Raw genomic sequence first — 21,998 nt, 5'->3', positions numbered from 1 at the left:
TTTTAATGCGTAAGCATTGTATGGCTATGTCTGCGGGTTCGTGTCATCACGATAACATTGGAACGGATTAAGTTATAAAAAAAAGAATGATTGCATTAAATCGAACATAAAAAAATCCCGCAAGAGAACTCAAGAGGTGCATGGAGGTTAATTTTTTATTAGAGCCAACTGAGTGGAAAAAATGTGCATGGGTTACATCGACGTCTGGAAAGAAAAAAATATAGTGTGACGTTTTATGTGTGATGTCATATGGCGCGATAATTAATTAGAGCTAAACAAGTGGGAAAAAAGCGAGAGTGCAAAAGAGTTTCAGACAATGCTTACGCATTCCTCTAATGCACGTGCCGCACTGATCACATAATTTTTAAGTTACATCAATTCATATATGCAGCTTCTTTTAATTTGCATCGTATATAAAATTTTGGTGCGAAAGCACGCATCGTGATGTTCAGAACCCAGCAGAATCGTCTAGTAAATATTTGTGCTCAGTTATAATACAGAAAAAGAGGCACAAAAACAAATTACTTCATTATTCACTCCTGAGAGTCGTACCCGCGGCAGCGCAAACATGTCAGCTTCAAAGGCCGCTGCACGAGACCACTGGAATATCGCGGCATCTTTCTTTTTTATTAACCATTGTAGATAGTACACAAACGCCCCAACTGTGTCTCTTTGTATGACAACACTATTTATGTACTTTAATTTTAGCGAAAACATCTGTCGCCACAATTACTTCACAGAAAGCTAAGCTCCTAAGGATGCCAGCTAGCTTATATACACATTCTCAAAAAAAAAATATCTGCGCACAAAGCCGGCACACTACCAGCCGAGGCCGCCGGGGCGCAAGGAAGTCAGGACGAATACAGGAGCAACCAAAAACACCTCATGTTGTTGTTGTTGCCTCAAAAGTGAAGGCACATACCCACGGTCGGGGATTGGCCAGGGTTTTGTGCAGATCGAAAAAGGAGAAAACTCATCCAGGTTTATCTCAGCCCTCGTGTTAGACTGCAGCACACTCTCACGGTGTGCAGTGCATCATCTTCGTCAACTTTATTATCTTCATCAACTGCTTTCTCGCGCGGCACTGTCTGGTCATCGTAGCACAATTCCGTGATCTTCGCACTCACTATAATGTAGTAAAGACTCGCAGCAGATTTTTTAATCACTTTCACTACCACACAGATGCACATTTAACGTCATGCTTCTCGTCATCTCGCGTGTGACATGGTTCCGCTGCTCAGTGCCGGCGGGAGGACACTTTTTGGTTTTGTTTTTGTTTTTCAGTAGAACGGAGGCCCTTAGCTTTATCGCGATACAACAGTATAAAGCGATGAGGATAACGGCATGTCTGACATTCGCAACTGACAGGAAGTCCGCGAGGCTTTGAAGCATGCAACGCAAAAGCACGAACAGCTGCCAGAGAGCTATAAAATCTGCCGCTCTTGCGACCAGGAAATAGTTCCTGCTGTCTGCTGCATGCATTTCTCAGGCCTTGCAATGAGGTCCGCCCAATGGCTGTGGCTCACTGTATTTGTTCTAGCCGGTCTCTGTCTGCCAGCAAAATGCTTCGCACCGTACAAACGAGGTAGGAATCACTGCACTCTTCCCTTCCCTTTCAACATACAAGGGGGGAGATTGTCTTTCCCAGCTCTGTCTTGTAGATCGCTTCATACATGTGGTTTGCGCGACAGATATCGGGTGATGGCTCCCCTTCAATTGATCTGCCGAGGAAGCACACTTTCGGCAATTTTCACTTTTACAACTTCATTTTTGGAGCAGTGTATTTGGATTACTATCGCCCTCAGAAAAGTGAAGTACAAATACCTGTTACACCAGTTCAACAGCCACATTTATTCGCGTGATTCAAGTTAAAATTTTTCATCTCTTCCACATCGTTTCTCTTGCTCATGGTGGAAGTGCAGGCGCATGGTTATCGCTTGAAGCAGGGCATAAATTTGGTTAGAATAATGTAAAAAATAAACAGTTTATCTCATTTTCTGGACAGCTGATCGTCTTATATAGATCTTTTTTTTCAACAAAATGGTTGTCTGAACTAATTTTACCAATAATGATTTCAGACGAAATTACACTCTCGTTGCTCTGATTCAACAGTCCTTCGAGCTGAAAAAAGGAAGGTCTGAGAATAGCCCGCGAAGCTGACGCACACACAAGGAACAACGCAAATCAACGCTAACACTGAACTGAGAAATTATTTGGCAAATGTAATTCTTAAATAAACTTTCAATTAACATTTAGTCGCTTGTCTTTGAGGTTCCTCGCGGGCTCGATGTCATTCCGCGTTTTTTGTTCTCTAGCATTCAAACCAAGTGGCCTAACTTGCACTAATTCTACAGGCCTCATACTTTGCTTTTTCATTGGGGAGTCGTTGCGCAGCGCTCGTATACAAGCAGTTCACGTCGTTTTAGATTTGTCATCGACGCAACCTTGCGGGGCGGATATTCCTCGTTCTTGTTTACCATGATCTGTAGATCTGTTAAAGCTTTACAATACGAGAACAGGAGACAGTGTCTTGTTATTTCCCTTGTTAGCGTTGTACAGAAACTTGTACAACATTAATTTCTTCCACTTTTTCCAGATTGCCGAAAAGTGCCTGTGCCCGGCCTGAAAGGGGTCAGTTATGAATGCTATTTGTATAGCAAACAAATAAGATGGCTCGCAGACACGAAAACGCGGTGTCGACCAAAAAGTGCACTGTAACGAAATTCGTGATTTGTGCATGCAGAGCGACGTTATCAAAGGCGGGAAAATACGAAATGTCGACCCTAATTCTCAGAACTACTATTTCAAACTTCACCAATTTAAAGGATCTAGGATGTAATTAATAACGAAATGACGTAAAATTTTAATATGACTAAAATGTAATACGAATGTCTTCCAATCTAACTGGTATTGAATTGGATTGGAGCAGCGATAGAATTGCAAGGCTTTCATACTTCTCACTCCTGGGTTCCTTTACTTTTGCGATAATGAATTACTTTACAATCTGCAGAGCTCACGCCTTTACTTTGTACACCACTTGCATTTGAATGTGGCTACCTCCTTCTTTACATCTGCTCATTTTCGCTGCGATCTCATTAAGAAGCAATGTTGTTGTTAAGCACGAACTTATGTTACCTGAAATGATTATCAATTAAAAGAGCTACAGAAACCCTCCTCGATGTAGCTGCATGCAACGCGTCTTGTTTTAATAGCGCTCTGGTGCATTTTCTCTGGTTAGAAAGACTGGCTTTTCCGGCGGCCTCGACCGTTAAACGCTATCCGGCTCACGATTCTTATACAGCGCGTTGATTTTCTCGCGTGGAGCACACGCATCTGTGTGTACTCTACATTTCGTATTTTACGATTCGCACCGAACAAACTGTATGGAACCTGAATTTGTCCTAAAGACGCTTACAGCGTAAAGCTCATAGTTTTCAGCCAGCATGAATATCGCTCCGGGTGGCATGTGGATTCCAAGAATGAACACGCATTCATAACTGCACTGATTAAGGACAATTCGGACAACTTTCTTGTTCGGTGGAAGCCGTTCATGCCGACTATGCCAATAGCAAACACTAAATATTAGATTACATGCAGACTTCGTGTTAGAAATAATGCTGGGAACCGAAAAAGAAAATAGGTGCAAGCCACTCTAAAGACAACTGAAATCCAACCGGAAAAGTAGGGAAACAATCTGGATTCGAACGTTGTTTACACGTGGTGCTGACTACGAATTTTTATAATGTCATTTCTGCGGCTAACATGCCAAGGTTTGGCAAGCAGTCTTAAGTACACTTCAATACCACCCTCTGTCATCTTAATTATTTATCAAAAGTGTATATGTTGTGCAATGCAAAACCCCGATGCGTGTTTGTCTCTCTACTTCAGCAGGGGCCTGAAGAACCCTCCAACTCCAAGGACGTGATCTGCAACGAAATGACGGTTAGTTGTGCACTGCATAGAAAATTAAGGCAAGAAGGGGAGGTAACTGGTTGTTCAGTCGGCAGGGAATCAGACTAAACCGGTTTCGATACTACACCGTACGAAAGAACAATTCTACAACTGAAGCTCTCTTTATAGAGAAATGTACCCTAGAAAACTAAGTATGCAGCAACAAGAATGAAAAAAACTACAAAAGAACAGTCCAGCCATCTCCTGTTATCAGTACCCTGTCCTCTGCCACCCAAATTTCCTATCCAATACATCAACGAATGGCGTGCAACGACAACTTTCTTTGCCGGCAGACTTAATCTCATGTTTCGGTAATCTAGCATTCAGTTGCAGTCTTTGTATGACCTCCCGATCCGGGGTCTTCGTGGGGCTTGCATTTTCTGCAGTAATGACTGTGGGAAGCTCTGTTACCAGGGAGCGTAATCGATAAAAATATTGGACAATTCTGTGAGCGTTGAAATAATACATCGATCCCTTCACCCTAGTAAGCATGACCTGGATAAAGTGGTACGTTCTTCATAACTTACTTGTCGCTGTAAGCGACTAATCCTTGCTGGGATTACCGCGTCATGGAGCGAAATTCTGTGTTCTTTTTTTGTCCAGTTCCGCGCAGAGTTCCAACAGTTACATATGAGAAACTACCACTTGTCTCGATCGGGTCTCGATTCCCCAAGCAATAACTGCGATGAGGCACGTCACCAGAGTTAACATTTTTTACTGTTTTCGTGGCTGACGACATCTCCTGCAATGTGTGCGAAGGCGCAGCCAATTCGAGCGAAGGGGACCATAGATGTAGTGGACAGGGAAGCAGCGCCATCCTACCGCGCAAAAGATGAGGAGTTCGCAAGGGGGTTCGTCAGCATTCATTTTACCCCGCGTGCGAACTTGGCGAAGTGTGCTATGTGAGGGCATATGCACAAACTGCCTCCTAGCGCGAAGGGTCGCTTTCACCTTGACCCACCCTTACCAACCTTAAAAACTGTGAACATTCAATAGCCTGTCGACAGTCACTAGAGAAGACATTGAAAAGGTCAGGCACTTCGGCCACTACTTAGTTCAGATACACCCACTAAAGAAAAGATATTAGGCTGGCTAGTGTAAAACGCACTGCTGTCTCCAGGCTGATGTTCTCATACTGGATGTAACGAAAATTAAGCGACTAAGCTACCTCGCCGGCTGTTTCTCCACCGTACGAGACATGACAGGCACTTTCGTTGAGGACACATTCACCTTGGCGTTGTTAATTCTTTGAACTACAGGATTGTCTTGAAATTTGCGTTGGGTTTTTCGGCGACTGGGGACCCCATTTCTGTGTTTGAAAACATTAACTGCCTCCTGAATGCCTGACTGCTTTATATGTTGTAAAATTCAGAAAAACCCAAGCCGTGAAAATGGTACAGAAAGAGGAAACTTGTTATTGATAGACTTACCGAATGCTGTCCAGCCCGATGAAACAGATTTGCATTGGAAGCAGCAAGCACCAGAAAAAGAGGACTGCACTGATGCGAGGCCTTCCTAGGTGTCCAGCGATTAAGATTAACAGATACTTAGGAAAATATGGTTTCTTTAGATGGAAGTAGCGGAAGGTAAAGGGTTGGCATGGGGCCTATTTTTGTTTAGTTTGTGATGAAAGTACTCATATAGGAGTTGAAAGAAGCGTACGGGGCGATTTTGTGTGCTGATGATATAATGCAGTTTCCCGAATTCAGGTAAAAGCAATAGACAAGATGGACAAGCGTCGAGAAGTGTTTTAAAGCCGAAACTTATTACAGCCTCAGTCACCGCTGCATGTTATTGAAGCTCGTTCAGTATCCTGACCGTTCTTTAAGCTTCTTTTCTATGCCTCGTGTCTTCTTATGCTGCCGGCGCCTTTTCTTTCTTCTCTAGCGCTTTGCCTAGGGATGCCATACACTCTACAACAAAGGGACTCACAGGGGGCGAGAGATTAGTCTTTTTGAGGACTAACTGGCCTACCACTTGCATTCGTCCCTTTCTGGACTAAGTGCTAAGGGCCCAACTAATGATCTTCTTAGAAAGGGGTGCAAAAGTTAGTCCCCGGGAGCCGACGTTTAATGCAGAGAAATGCGAACAAAGCGTGATTTCCAGCGCAGTTTAGAGCGCGACTGTTTCCGACAGCACTTGACACAAATAATAATGGTAAAGGAAGTAGGAATAAAAAAACATGAAAACACCACGACTCGAACTGACAACCTTTGGTTTCGAAAGCAAGTGCGGATATGACTAGGTCGTCGCAGCAGACAATCTGATGGAGAAAATGAAAACCTTATATGCGAAGCACATATATTGCGTGCGTTTAGCGCTCGCATTCTCACAAAACATGTTCCTCTTCACACCGAAATAAGGTGATTTTACTGTCATATGCTTTTGCAACAAGCTGTGGTAAGCGGTAATGTGCACACACAGCGGTCTAAATCGGCTTTTAGGCCAAAACAGATGTGCTGAACTGTGTATGCATTACGAGCGGTACTTCACAACCACAACAGTTGTTTTCGTTTTTTTTTTGTGTGGATAAGGTTGTCTTATTTCTGGCAGTTGGCAGCTGAACATTAGAGCCTGTTGAAAATGACTGGCGGACAGCGATGACAGGGAATTGACTGCTTGCCAGTCACCGTTTCGCTAAGTGTATCCTATACTTACACATCATCACTTAAGCTTGTAAACAAATGGCAACGATATGAAACTACGTGTACTTGCTGAACCGTAACCTTTAGAACTCACATCCGACACTCATTGAAGTTCGTAGTACTTGTTTATGCAGTTGCACAGCTGCCGGCTGTTTAGGTTACACGAAGCCTTTTTCTCACCCGCTGCATCACGGGCAGCGGCGGTGCCGTCATTCTCCTAGACGGCATCCTGCACTTGAAAAATCGAGCACTATTGCAGTCGAGGTCTTCTCAAGTGATTTTCGCGTGCTGCTATGCTGCGTTTTGCACCCCGTTAGTCTCTTTGTCAGCAGTTAGTCCGTTGAGTTTGCAGCACGGCGCGCATTTGTGGCCAGAAGAGTGTCATGTGCAAATTTAGAGACTAACGGGTCGTTTTGGGCACTAATGTTGTCTTTGCTTCCCTTAGACAAAAGAGTTGCTCCCCACACACTTAAAGCGGCTGCTCTGGGTAAGTGAGAAACCCAGTTTCTTCACTAAACACATTTTCACCTTCTCATTGTTAAGATTGATTTCATATGTTAAAGAGAACAAAAAAAAAATGATTGTGCTTGTAAGGAATCAGAGACGCTCTGCGTACTTTCTGTGAAGATTAAAAACTTGGCTCAGAGACTTCGCTGATCGATTCACAACAATTTTCATTCACCACTGAATCATTGCTTGATGTAAAAACTTCGATGCTTTAAGCTGAAATTCTTCCAATGTAAGTTAAAATAATAACCTAGGTCGATCAGCCTTGATGCAAACACCCTTTCATTTGATCAAACACGACGTTTTTTTCAATGTCGCCATCATATAATGCTATTCGGTCAGTGTACCTTGTTGGTTGGCAGTCGCAAATTGCGTCATCAGAGCAAAAATTTTTTTTCTAGCTGGTATTATATAGTACTAACTGGGAAAATCGTGAGGCTCCTATCTATGTCTTCAAAGATCTCATCGTGCTATTTGCGGGACAACTGGATTCTAAAAGTGAGTAATTTTCCGGCTTTGCTCATACAATCATGCTCTTTGGCTGAAAATTAAGATGAAAGCCTAGGGTAAAGCAAATCCTGTCTGGCTCTTTTAAATGCTCAAGTTTACAGCTGTCTGAAAATGCCTCCGTCGATCCCAGTCGCAAGGCGACGGCGACCGTCCTTACGGTCATAGGACGAGGGGACATTCGCACGCAGAAAGACAGCCGTTTTTGAGTGGTTTGGCCCTGGCGGCAGATGAACTGAGAGGTGCGCTCAGTATCTTTCCTTACCACAATAAGTATAAGAGCTTGTGATGACAATTGCAGGCAAGGAGGATGGCGAGTATTCTGGCAATGAACTGCACATTAAGGTGAAGCCTCCACTATTTATACAGCAACTTCCACACTCTTTGCAATGCGCTCCCATTCGGCAACTTTCTTCCTTTGCACGTCGTGGTGAGGAGTCACTAATGGGCAGCGATGGCTTTTGTTACATCGCGAGCTGCTGTCATGGTTGGTAAGTGTTCATCTGTAAGGCAGGGAATCAAAAACAAGAAGGCATTTTTTTCCCCGAGTTAATTGCTATTGTATGCTAAGCCGCTAGTTTTAGGAGGTGCCCGCTCGGACAGCACAAAGCCAATGCGCAAAGCACAGCGCAATGAAAAGTAGCCGGCGAAGGCTAGACTACGCGAAACAGACACTGTTGACATGTTTTGAAGTCGAGGCCGCGTTGATCAGGTGCGCACGGTGTTAAAGGGTGAACTTGGGGCTCAGCGTAATGCGACGCTCTCATTACCAGCCTTGCCACCATTGCACTCAGACTTTACGTGGCCGACTGGCAGCCCCACTGTACTGCGCTTGAAACCTTTTAGTTCCCATTCTGGGCAACCCCAGTTTAAGAGTCTTCGTAACTTGCATCTTATTGGTAGCGATTGAACAACTATAAATTTCTGTACGTAATGCGCTCATGTAAGAGAAGGAAAAAAATTCTAACTTCCGAGGGTCGCATTCTAAGGAATGCTTCTCCAAACCCACTACCTTGGTTGTTTTGGCCATTAGACCACTCGGCTATCGCAACACTAACATTTTTGCGTTCCTTTACAGGCAATTTACACAGTAACAAAAACACCAATGAACAATGCTTACTTGATGTCCATATAAATCAAATTGACGATGTCATAGGATTTTTAAAGGTAGCGTGCTCACACCTGGCTGACAAAAAGATGCCAAAATTATTTCAGTGTCAGTAACGGTATCTGAACATGAGATCCACTTTGGCGCAGAAATGCACACCACATATAATTTCAGAAATTCATCCCTAGCGCGCGAATATACTGACGAATACGTGGCACTTTAATGTATCGGCACTGCACTCGCATTTTGTTTCTCCATATGCTGCGCGGAGAATGAGCGCCAGCGTTGGACACAAACCAATGGGGCTGCAGCCCCTTGGGCTTCGATCTGACACCACCAATATTAAAATACAAGGCAAAAGTTTCAGTCCTCACAACAGAATTTCTGTAACGTTTTATGACCAAGGCGTTATACTGACAACTATTTTTTTAGTGACAAGAAATTTTTCCTTACTTGCTACAGAAAATTACCACCGAAAAAACTACAGTACTACACAAAAAAAACTACGGAACCACAAGAAAAACTTGCTGTTACCAAAAAGCTGAAAACTATTTTCTCGCATTTTTGGATTGCACCACAGCGCAAGCACATATCAAGACAGGGCGGTGACGTCATGAACTAGGAACGGGAAGGGAACGACGCGGAGAGAGAGCGCAATATTGGAAGTAGCGTCTTGCATGTGTGAAATATAGTTTCGATCCTGCGCGAGCCTCTTCTTGATAAGCAGATGTTACGAATCTATTCACTCGCACTTGGTCCCATGCACACAAAACACGATTAAAAGTGCGATGTCCAAATTGCAAGATGATTCCCAAGTTGCTCAAAAAAGGGGCCCCAGTGGGTCAACATGGCCAAATGGAGCTGCGGCAGCCGCTAGAGAAGCTACATCGGCCACCATTGAGAAAAAAGTGGGCTAGCCCAAATTGGGCTTACCACCACGGATTCTACATAGGTCAGATATCGATGCTGCTAGGGCTACCTAAAGCCGCATTCCTATATCAAGCCCCCATCGGTCCCTTGTAAGGTTCTTGAGGGCAGAAAAAAAACATCGATGTGTGCCACACGAAACCACTATAGATCCCACATAGACCATGTTCGGGCTGACAAACGGGCGTGCAGAACTGCTGCCCCACATCGGTCATTTGTGGAGTAGGTGAGGACCGATGCAGTTTCTGCTGAATGCCGAAAAAATGTCTGCTAAACCAAATGGGGCTCCTCATACGAAACCGCTCTAGGTCCCACATAAGGCGTGGTGAGGCTGGAAAAAGGGCGCGCCTAGGTGCTTCCCGTGTAAGTCTCTTGTAGGGTACTTGAGGACAGGCGAAACATACAGATGGGCTCTGGACGGAAAAAGCCTAGATGAGCATTATTGGGGCTGCACACATAAAACCGCTAGGATCTCACATCAGCCGTGCCGAGGAACGAAAGCGGGTGTGCCCACAAGCTTCTCACGTCTGTTCTTTGCCGGGGTCTTATGGGCAGTTGCAACTCAAATGCGGGTGCTATGCGAGAAAGAAACGCGAAAAGCCCAAATACGGCAGACGATTCATTGCCACAGGCGGTCCTACATCGGCTACAGCGCAGATGTGGCTCTATTGTGTTATGTGTCCGGTGTTTGAATTTACAAATTTGCATTATGCACACTCGTAACTATCTTATAGATAACTTGTAATATAATTGTTAGTATCTTGACTCGATTACTTCAGATTGCATACTCAGAGCTCTCGCACTCAAATAAAATGTGGAAAATAATCAGGCCATGCACAGGAACGACTGTGCCCACTTACCAGGATGCACTATACCTGAGGTTCTTCAAACGTAATCATTGTTCGGAACACAAACATGGACCGTCTGCACAACGCCCAACAATAAGGTGCCTTGCGTCTACAAAGTGCAACCCGGGCTCATTGTGGGCAGCTAACATAGCCCGTTTGGCCCTGTGTTTACAAAGAAAATTTCAGTGGGGTGCTTAGGTCAGGCTAGCATTGAAGAAATACTGTATGATATTATGCCTTGAGGGGACAGTGGGGTTCGTCTGCCCCTAAAGAATATACATCGGACACGGACAGGGACCATGTGGGGTTGCCCCAATTCGGCTTGTTCTTTTAGAAACCGCGTTGGTCCCATACCGAGTTCGGAGGGGCTAACTGAGAAGGCAAGCGTACCAGAGGGCACCAGAAGGTTACATGGGCGGATGAGATTAAGTTTGCAGGCATAGGGTAGGCGCAGTTGGCAAAGGAGAGGATTATTGTCATTGGAGAGGCCTTTGCCTTGCAGTGGTTGTAGTCAGGCTGATGATGATGATGAACTGAGAATAAAACCTGACGGTCGCCCCCAGAGGCTACTCACATCTCACCAAAATAGGACCTGAAGGTGAGCTCACTTCGTTGCTGACATCAAGAAATGCAGGACGAAAGTAGGCGGCCCCAAAAGAGCTTCCGGCATCGATCCCCAATGGGACCTACTGGGACGCATGTGGCAGCCAAATGGAGTCCGACTGGGGCCCACGTTGCATTGCCCACATTGGTCACACTGGGGCTCACACGGTCTGCCTACATTGGGCCTACATGGGGCCTGACTTCATAGCCCACTTTGCGCTAAATTGGTGGCTCTCTTAGCATCAATCCCTTCCCGTTCCTTCTTAATGTCGTCACACCTGGTGTTGATGACACCATGCCTGTGGCTGTCCCTTGAGCTTCTCTCTGGTGGAACCATTTGGTGTACTGCGAAGTGAGCAAAACTTTGCATAACTAGGTCGTTACCTACAGGCCCACGAAAATAAGCGCTGCTCGTTCGAATTGAAGCTTAATTATCTGTGTAAACTTCAATTTCAAATATATTTATATATGTGAAATATGTATAAAATTTGTGCCTAGTCGATTCTGGCTTGTGGAATACAATGCAGTGAACTCGCCACGCCAAAAAAGTTCTTTCTTCTTTCAATCACGTCCTGACTTCGATTGTGCCCACTAGAAGTTAAAGGCTTTGCTTTATACGTCACAAGAATTTTCCGCACTATGGTTGTACCCATACACAAATCTTTCTTTGTTTTGAAACTCATATAGCATCACCTGTACTCTTGGTACGAACTCTCCATCTGCCAAATCCAACATACTGAGCTAATTTCAAATTATTGTCTATTAAAGTTGACAGCGAGCTTAGCATTATTTTAAGTTACACGATCGTTCTGGGCGAGAGCTCCTCTACTTAATGCCATGTCCTTGTCACCCAACCTATATGCAGAGAATTTTTAAAGCGTTTGCTTTAACAATGGGTATCAGTGCCTGCATAGATGCTAGTAGCTAATTAGTGATATTTACTTCTGATAATTTTACGTGATCATGCTTTTAGTGGCTACATCTTTCAAAGATACACTGAAGAAGGTACCGCGACCCACTAAAATGCAAGATTGCCCAACCTCCGCAACTGTGGTAATGCCACCCTTCCTAATAGAGGTAAGCATGCCACCAAATTCACTTCACTGTTTTTCCGCTTTTCCCCGTGCATGCGTGGCTTCTCTAAATAACAGCGATTGACTCATTGTTTCACTTTGCTCCATTCAGTCCCGCTGTGAGAATACCTGAACATATATCGCTGGATGCTAGATGAATCCTTAGTTTCCCGTTCACGCATATGGGGCCGGACTGGAAAAGCTAGAATGCTGAAGAGGAAATCAGGCGGTGTTTAAAGACCTTGCATTGAAAAAAAAAAGTTTATTATGAGCTTTCCTGGTTCTTGATCACATCATTTGTGCCCGATTCCTGCGATGAGGATATCAATTTCGGCATTTGGTCTTTCAAGATTTTCGTTTACGACAAGTTTAAATTTTCCCATACAAAGAACTCAGCAGTTTTTTTTTTCATATTTGTGCGACAGACCTCCACCCATGGTGTCACCAGCGCGACTTAGCTGTTTGTACGCGCTACACTTTACTTGAGCGGTAAAGTTTCAAGGTTCTGTTATGTTAAAGAAAGAAGTTTCTAAACTCGATCTCCACCTATGCTGTGTCCCCTCTGTGTCGTCGTTTGTGAACGCCTGGATTAATCTTTATTTGGAGAGATCTGGGAGAAGCCTTTGCCCTGGAGTGGGCGTTAGCAGACGGGTGATGATGAGTTCAATGGATGTAACTTTACTTCAACAACAGTTCGAGGCGCTTCGTTGTTAATGACAATCTCTCAAACCCTGTGTGAATTTGCAGTTGCGTGAAGGAAGGGTAGACAATGTATCCGGTGCTTTTCCCCTCTAACCTAGATGTTTGTAGAGGTATCGAATGATGTTTTGCATGAAATTTAGGTTTTTTCTAATACAGTTTGCTCCAATATGCCGAAAAAATGTAACAGTGCGAAGCTCTTCCTGGATCAGATGAGTTTCGTTCAACCGAATCGCTCTATTACCTACCACAAAAAAAGAAGTGGGATAGAGCTCGAACGATTTCAGAGAGAGCAGCCAATATTTAACGATTGAATCCACAGGGTAACCAGACAACAGGAGTGAAGAGCTCTGGGAGCGGGAAGTAACCGCCTTTCATGGCAGCAAAAAACGTTTTCCTAAAAGGCACGCAATCTAACCAACGGCCCAGTCGTACTCCTAGGCTCAGAGGATCAAGATCGTGGGGCTGCAGAGAAAAAGAGTCGTTCCGCCTTTTTCAGCATTTAATTATCCAGCATGCTTTCGATACGATTCCCTCAGCAGACACCTAATTTAGTTTTTTCGTCAAGCTCTTGCTTTTTGTATGAACAGTTGTACCCCTACGTTGGTCGCTTATAACCAACAGCTGCGCAGTAATAGATGATTGGTAGCAGGCTATGGGCTCACACTTAAGGTCGGGGTCTTATTCCGACTAAGCAAATGCTCCATTTTAGGCTATGTTCACGCGATCATTGCGCGAGTTTTTTGTATTCAAACACCAAATTATGGGCATCATTCGAAAGCCTAATGTACAGTCTGTCAACTTCTGGACACCAATACAGTGTAGCTGCATTATCAACTGCACAAGGGGTAGTATTGCAGATATTGTAATGGGTACTTTGGTTGGTAAAACCCACATCGTAGAACAATTCTGAAGAAATTACTTCACTTACGGCAGTTTCGCAAAATTTATCTAATTTGGACATGAATATCACCTGTGTATCGTGGTGCACAGCCTCAATATTTTTATCTCCTGAAGCGGACAATACACTAGTGCAGTATGAGAAGTCTAGTCAACTCATCTTCATCATTTGGTTTTATATCCTTTCCTGTTTCAAAGTGCTCGTGTGTGTCTGCTCCTTCTTAGCCTCGTATTTTTAAGGTGTTTTTGTTTAAGATGTCTAGCTTTAGAATAGTTAGTGACTAATATGGATAACTTCAAATTTAAAAGGCAATGAAAATCGAATAATGAAGATTGGTTAATTACTCTTAGCACACAGCACTAGTGTATTCTTCGACCGAGTCGGTAGAAATATATGCTGCGCACTCCGATACGTAGGATCTTTATGACCAAAGAAGCCAAAATTCTCTGAATTCAGCTGCCAATCGAATACACTACAAAAAAAAACAGAATCCTAGACAATATGATACTAGGTAAACATCTATTCTATTTGTAAGCCAAACGAAACTGTGTTAAGTGAAGCGGTTTCTTAAAATTGTTCTCTGGAGTAAGTTATATCAATGAAACTACTGGATTCCTCACCAGCGATAGCATCTCTTGTGCAGTTGGTAGTATACCTACAATCAAGTGGTGAGGCTTGTTTGACAGAGTGTACGTTAACCTATCCAACGGTGCCTACAATATTTTGTCAGAAAAAAATACGCGAAGAATTTTCCCGCGAAGGTAGCCTAAAATGGAGCACTCGCTCAGCTGAAGTGGAACCCCCGCTTTAAAGGTATAATTGTTTTTCTAAAGCAGTCGGTTCCCCTAAAGGACCAAGTTTTCTTTTCAACGGATTTTGAGTTCCTTCGAATGCAACTACGTTACATTTCATGTCTTCTTGACGTCCGGTTAAGCTGCACCTAGGCGGCGCGTTTCTTTGCTGTTTACCTAGATTTTGGGCACATTCCGCGTCTCGTGGTGTTTACTGCATCTCCTCCGCAGTTCCCATTTCTTATACCGAAAGCTGTGTGCGGGCGGTGAAGGAAGCCTCGGCCAGACAAGAAAACGCGAACTGCTTTATTACTCTCACGTCCGGGACAAGTTCGTTGCGGCCCCCAAATGATGCGAAATGACCAGTGATGCGTACATTCACGCATTGGTGTTGTGCTACACGTACGCATGAGCGTCAAACATTTATCACTGGAAGGGGCACACTCACGTCTCCTGGTACCCTTTGGGCAACTTTCACTCTCATGCGCTCATAGAAGGGAATTGAATGTAAGATGCGAAAAGAAAGTCGCAGAAACCGCGTCCACCAAATATACAGCGGCAGCTGCTACCCTGGTGTCGTTCTTAAGCAGCCGTATTGCATAACGCCCTATGCATTCCTAACATCTATCTTCGATATGAGTGTGCTGAGCAAACACGTACCGCGCTAATTCCCGTGACTAAACAGTGCGTCTTGCCTGTACCTTTCACAGTGCTTCTCAAGCAATGGCACCTGTTACGTAAGTAACCTCTGAAATTTTCGGGTTGTGTATTTCGAGCCACATTTTTTTTTTAGGAGGGACACCAACTTCATTTAGATTTGGTGAGCGCTGTGCATAAAAGTGTTTTGATAATTGTAGCAGTTTGTCTCATTTTGTAACTCACGATGCTGGGTTGTTCACATTTTAGAAACAGGAAACAACCATTCAATTAAACTGATTGTGAAGAAAGTGTTCAAAAGCCTTAACTGATATTGTCAATTTCCTTTCCTGGACACATTGTTCTCCACGTCGTATGGAATCACTGTAAAGAAGACACTGCGGTAGCTTATATATAGAAAGAGCTGCTTTCTCTGTGATTCTGCTTTCAACTTTCCGTCAAACCTATGTACCGCTTATTCACTAAAGAGTTATGTGGGAAACAAATGTTATTTTCTCATAATTTTCAGTATATCTGCTTTGTTTCTCCAACTCAAGTACCACTATATACACAGGTGAAAGGTATGGAAACAGATTTTGGAGGAATAATTAATGTAGTCTATTTCCAGAATGAAATGCTAAATCTAAAACAAGTGATTATCAAACAACGACTGCAGGAATTTTGAACTCATGACAACCTATCATATCGATTATCGTAATGCTATGCTTAAATTGATTTTCTTGGCTGGTTTCAATTTTTCAGGAGAAAATGGGTGCCACGTTTTTGGTAAGTAAAGCAGAATGTTTGTACTCAGCCTATGCAGAGTAACGAAGAAAACTACGTAAAAAATTATTGTTGTGGTTGTGTAACTTTTAGCTGCTAGTAATGAGGAAAAAAAAATACTGACATTTTTGCACCAAATATTGCAAAGCGAATAGAAGATAAAAAAGAACAGTTACCTCCATCATCCTGCTCATCTTTGCGCCCGATTGACGCGTGATATGACAATACGTCATTACTTCGCGCGCTCCGAAGTGCTTTATTGTTGCTTCTTTCCTGGTGCTATATAGCTGTAGAATCTAATGCCAACACTTGTGATACATAAAGTCAGTATGACAGCCTTTCAAGCAAGTCTTCAGCAATATTTTATTCAGCGTTAACCTGCCGTTCCCTATGTTTTGTACTGCAGTAATGGGTGTCAATGTTTTGCATTCTGTGTCGTTAGTTCCAGTGTAAGAGTATTCAATGGTGTGTTTGCAATACTGTAACCTGACATGTTCGTCACAGTGTTGCCTCATTTTCGAAGGTTTATGATGTATTAGAGTTTTGACCGGATTATTTCTGCTCCCTCCCCGTAAGCACCCTCAAATGAGAGCTAACAGTGTTATTAAATAAATTAATATTGGCGTTCAGCTACACCCTGTCAAACTGAAATAAACTTGTAGTTCTAGCTATGAATATTTTCGCTTGCTCTTCATTAGTTCACCTACAACCACTGAGTACCTGTGCTGCATAAACTTACTGCGCAAATGACAACACAAGTTTGCTGTACCAACAATTTGTCTCATGGGACGATAGCTTTTAAGGGTCATACTCGCGGTGACCGTCGTTCCGTTACATCTCCGACTAGGTCACGTGGCACCATTCTCGGGCCAGCTTCTCTTGTATTCTGTCGTGAAATGAATTGAAATGCCGCAAATTTAAATCAGTGCAATCAGTCACAAACCGCTTTCTCCATCCCGCAGTTAAGAGATATCTAAGTGCTTCCAACGAATCTTTATCTTCTATTCTTTCATTTTATGTACAAAATTAAACATTTTTCTTTCTTTAAAAACGCCTTCCAAAATTCTCCATCACGAGTCAGAAGGGTTATAGATGAATCAACAGGAATGACTACCCTGACTTGCAGTGTTTTTTGTGTGCCTCTGGCTCCCCTTACTTACTCACCACTAACATGTCACATTTAGCCTGACATGAATTAACCACGTAGGAGTGCAGTGATGGCCTAGATGTACAGCATACGACTCTCGTGCAGGAGGACTGCGGTTCGAAGCCCGGTACGTGCCATGCGATTCTAACCCCCCCTCCCCCCCCCCCCCAAAAAAAAAAATTGCTTGTCGATGGAATTGCATAACCAAGCCAGGGTGATCTTGGTGACCGGCACCGATAATGCACTCCCTCAGTCGTACGGTATTTGACCACCTGGTTGTAGTACTTTGCCATACCTGCTATATAACAAGAACCAATTAACCTTCGGCCCTCAGTCCCAAACGCCTGTGGAGCAACTGACGAATGAGGCGATACTTTATGGAATGTCGTAGGACTTAGCGAGGTTATGAGGACAGATGGGGCGTATACTTTGCCCAAGTGCGGGCATGTGATATGCTATTGCGGACTAGCAGACAGACGAGAATTAAATGTGCGATTCCTGATCAATCGCGATATAGCTGGTAACATAGCTGAATTAAATAGCAGCTTCTAAGCAAACGTGGAATCGGCAATGAAACATGTGGAAACACAGTACACGGTACTGATGCAAAGATAGGAAAAAAAGAGACTGGAGACCAAGCAATAGGCGACTCTGGCATAGGCTCAAGTAACAGCAGGTAGGAATTAATAGAGTTAGCACAGAGATATTTTACAGGTTATGAATGCCTTCTTCCACAAACAAGAGAGCAGGAAATTGACGTCAATAGCCTCACGGGAGGGGCTAAAGATTCAATAGATTTCACATTACGCGCTCATCCTGGCATCAGGAGGATATAGAGGTCATCGGCAAGGTGAGGTGCAACAATCAGAGATAGTACGGTCTCAAATTAGCCTAGACTTAGAGAGGTAGCGGCTGGAACTAGCGAGGCGGAGGCACATTTCGAATTTAGCGGTAATAGGTAGATTAGAGGAACTTAGGATATACTTTCAGAACAAATATTCTGCTGTAAATGAGCGCGATTGTCTTAATGTTCAAGCAATTGGCCGCGATCCCAGAGCTATCATTAAGGAGTACGGATTAGAAGTAGGCGATAGAATGGTTTGATAGGATAGCTGCAAAATCTCTCACGAGAATAAAGAGGAAAATAAAGAGCGCCTAGGCAAGAAAGCATCCAACCACAAAGACAGAAGTGACAAAAATATTGAATTTAACATTAAGCTCATGATAACACATATAAAGAAGTTTATTGCGGAGGGAATTCAGTATGCTCCAAAGAATGTAGGTAGCCTTAAAGCGGTGAAGACGAATCTAGGCATAAGCAGAAAGAGATGCATGCGTTGAGGGACAAAAAGGGTATTGTCATTAGCAATATGGATCAAATGCTACAACTAGCTGAAGAACCCTAACGAAATCTATACTGTACCCGATTTAATGCGGATGTAAGTGAGAGAGCTAGTATTACTCAGCAATGGGGCATCCCACTAGTAACGAAAGAACTAATGAAGAAATCCCCAAGAGGAATGCAAAAACGCAAAGGGGCTAGTGAGGTACACGTAACACCAGATCTGTCGAAAAACGTAGGAGAATGCGTGTCAGAAAACTAGCCGCCTTCTATACGCATTGCTTATACCTTGAGCGCACCAGAAGTTTGGAATAATGCTAACATGATCGTAATCTCAAAGAAAGGAGACGTCAAGGACAAAATTTTGAAGACCGATCAGCTTTTCTCATTTGCCTCTAAGGCAGATCACTAAGCTAATTACTCAGGTAATCACTCATAGAGTGAGTACATCTGTAGACTTGAGACAATCAATTGATGAGGCAGGTTTTCGCAACTGATACTCAAAAATAGGCTATTATAACACTATCACTCAAGTGGTAGCGACCACTCACGTGATAGCGAAATGTGCAGAATAAAGCCAACACCTATATATAGAAACCTCAGCAATCATGCAAGTATTGCGAAATCAGAATGTAGAAGGTCCTTATTTAAAAATATCGGAATGTATCTGCAACGGCTGCGCTGCCATCATAGTCTTCCCTAAAGTCAGCACTAAAATTCCATTAACTACGGGCAACAGGCAGCGAGACACTGTCTCGTCATTGCTTCTCACCGCCTGTTTGCAGGATACTTTCAGGGGCCTCGGTTGGGAACAGTTGGAGATACGAGTCAATAAGAAATACCTTAGTAATCTGCGATTAACTGTGAGATTGGCTTGCTAAGTCATTTAGGAGATGATATCCAAGGCATGGTCAGCCATCTAGAGAACCATAGCTTAACGGTGGGTATAAGGATAACATACAGAAAACTAAAGTTCAAATCTCTGAAGAAAAGGGCAGTTTACAATTGCTAGCGAGATGCTGGAAGTGGTAGGGGAATATATACACTTAGGCCAGGTAGTGACAGCAGATTTGGGTCACAAGGGCGAAATAACTAAAAGAATAAAAATGGGGTGTAGCGCATTTGGCATTTGGTATTTGGAGGTTCTCTCAGATCATGAATGACAGTTTATCAATATCCCTCTAGGGGAATGTACCCAGGTAGCAAAATAATTGGCCCAATATTGGACACGTATTCGCAAACGCTGGACCTACAAAGGACCAATGTGAAACCATCCTTTTGCAATATTGGGCCAATTACCAGTGCTTCTTAGGTATATAGCAGCTGCATCTTACCGGTACTCACCTATGGGCAGAAACATGGACAATAACGAGAAGGATTCAAATTAAGAACAACGCAGCGACTCATGGAAAGGAAATTTATTGGTGTAACTTTAAGAGAACGGACGAGGGAAGAGTGCGTTATGATGATGACGATTATGGATTTTTTATGCGCTAGGGCGTCTGTGATCAAAGAGTGCCATGACACAAGCTCTTTTTTCTCAAGGTGTGTTCAAAGACTCATTTCTCAGGCATTTCACCCTAAATAAACCGAGCACCAGGCCAGGAGAAAGTCTGTACCCATTGTATCAAAGGAGGGTACCCGGTGGCACTGGCGATCGAACCCCGCACCTCCCGCACGCGAGGCGGATCCTCAATCGATTAGGCCACCGCTGCGGTCCAAGAATGCGTTATGGAAACAAACGCGGATTAATGACATCCTACTCGAAATCAGGAAGAAGAATTGGTCGCGGGAAGGACGTCCAATGCGAAGGCAAGATAACTGATGGTTCCTACCGGCAAAGGGCTGAGCTCTAAAGAAGGCAAGCGTCGCCGTAGGCGGCACAATGTTATGTGAGCAGATGAGTTTAAGTTTTCGGGGATAGGGTGACCGCACCTTCTTCAGAACGGGGTTAGTTCGGGGGATATGGGAAATACTTTTGCCCCTCAATGGCAGTAGTTAAGTTGATGATGATGTATTACTTTTCGTGGACACATTTCAAAATCGAGTATATATATATATATATATATATATATATATATATATATATATATATATATATATATATATATATATATATATATATATATATATATATATATATATATATATATATATATATGGCAGAGTGTAACTCGTTACCGGCTGACATAGTTTCTGAAACTGAGCTATCACATTTCCAAACAAAACTTTCATCGCACCTTGGCCTACAAAATTCAACGTGATATTTTCAGTATTGTTGAAGCATTAAGTCTTATACGCTCAACCTATGTATCTTTCAGCGACTGCAGTGATGTGTACTTGCAATTTGTATATATAGTTATTCATTGTATTTGTTAACTACTGTGTGCCAATAATCTGTATTGTGTTGTTTTCATGCCCTCCCCCCCCCCTATGTAATGCCCACTTGGGCCTTTAGGGTATTTAAATATATATATATATATATATATATATATATATATATATATATATATATATATATATATATATATATACCAAATCCAAAACCAATACCAAATGCCAAATCCGCTCCAACCCGTTGTTATTTTTTCAGTTAATTTACCCTTGTGATTCTAATCTGCGGTCACTACCTGACCTAAGTATTCATATTCAGCTAGCACCTCCAGCATCTCTCTAGCAAATTGGAAACTGCCGTTCTCTTCCGAGACTTGAACTTTAGTTTTCTGCATGTTATCCTCATACCCACCGTTAAGCTATGCTTAACGGTGGGTATAAGGATAACATGCAGAAAACTAAAGTTCATGTCTATAGTCTATAGTTCAATATATATATATATATATATATATATATATATATATTGTTGCAATCAGCAGTACTCTTGGCACTGTATATTGTTCTGCATTCATTATTAACAGTGCCACAGCTATAAGAACGGCCTGGGCAAAAAGCAGAGAGCTCTCGTCGTATAAACAGTTACTGGTCATGATTTTTTAGAAACATTTATATTGTGTGATGCATGCGTCTCAGCAAAGGTGACGTGTTTCTTCCTTCGCAGTGTCTTTTCGAAAAAGCCTTCGATGCTGGTATGGGAATCAGTCGCCCTGATATCTGCCATTTCCTTATGCTCATCACCAAAGCAAGAAGTAGAGTTGATGACGAAACTGCGTTGAAGGAGGCATTGCGTCCCTTGGACTTGTCCCCTAAACTTTGCAAGGACTAAACAGTGCGTCCTCTGAAAGCCTTGGTGAAAACTTCTAAAACGAATAAATGGCCTTGTTCCTTTGGCAGCCGTACGTTATTCTGCGGGTTATGGCTGTTGTGCCGTATTCATATCTCACAGTTCCCACGCCCTCAAAACAGAGTAGCGCACATTCTGCAAAAATGCAATTGCCGTACAGCCTCGCAATAAATGAGCTAGAACACGACAGCGCGTGCCCGATAGCCTCGAACCCTGCTCGAGGCGACACGCAGCCGACGCTTTCATAAATGAAGTGGAAATTCAGGCGTGACCTTCGGCTTGAAGGGGGCTG

The 21,998-nt window shown here is 43.2% G+C and overlaps 1 protein-coding gene across 2 annotated transcripts; it reads left to right on the top strand.

Moving 5' to 3' along the window:
* The first annotated feature begins 1,473 nt into the window (after positions 1-1,473).
* On the top strand, positions 1,474-21,755 carry LOC144110150 (uncharacterized). Of its 2 annotated transcripts, none has more exons than XM_077642988.1 (9): positions 1,474-1,585; positions 2,597-2,631; positions 3,892-3,942; positions 7,042-7,083; positions 7,505-7,601; positions 12,070-12,173; positions 15,271-15,297; positions 15,959-15,982; positions 21,524-21,755. In XM_077642988.1, exons 1-9 carry the CDS (start codon positions 1,477-1,479, stop codon positions 21,686-21,688), a joined length of 654 nt encoding a protein of 217 aa, XP_077499114.1. In that variant the 5' UTR covers positions 1,474-1,476; the 3' UTR covers positions 21,689-21,755. The 2 variants fall into 2 exon arrangements, with proteins under 2 accessions (XP_077499114.1, XP_077499113.1); XM_077642987.1 differs by having other exon boundaries at positions 3,889-3,942.
* Positions 21,756-21,998: the final 243 nt, after the last annotated feature.

Source organism: Amblyomma americanum, chromosome 11, assembly GCF_052857255.1.
Source record: "Amblyomma americanum isolate KBUSLIRL-KWMA chromosome 11, ASM5285725v1, whole genome shotgun sequence".
In the NCBI taxonomy this organism is placed as follows: Eukaryota; Metazoa; Arthropoda; class Arachnida; order Ixodida; family Ixodidae; genus Amblyomma; species Amblyomma americanum.
Note: the sequence above shows the minus strand (reverse complement) of the source record. Positions and strands in the feature narration are given on the sequence as shown.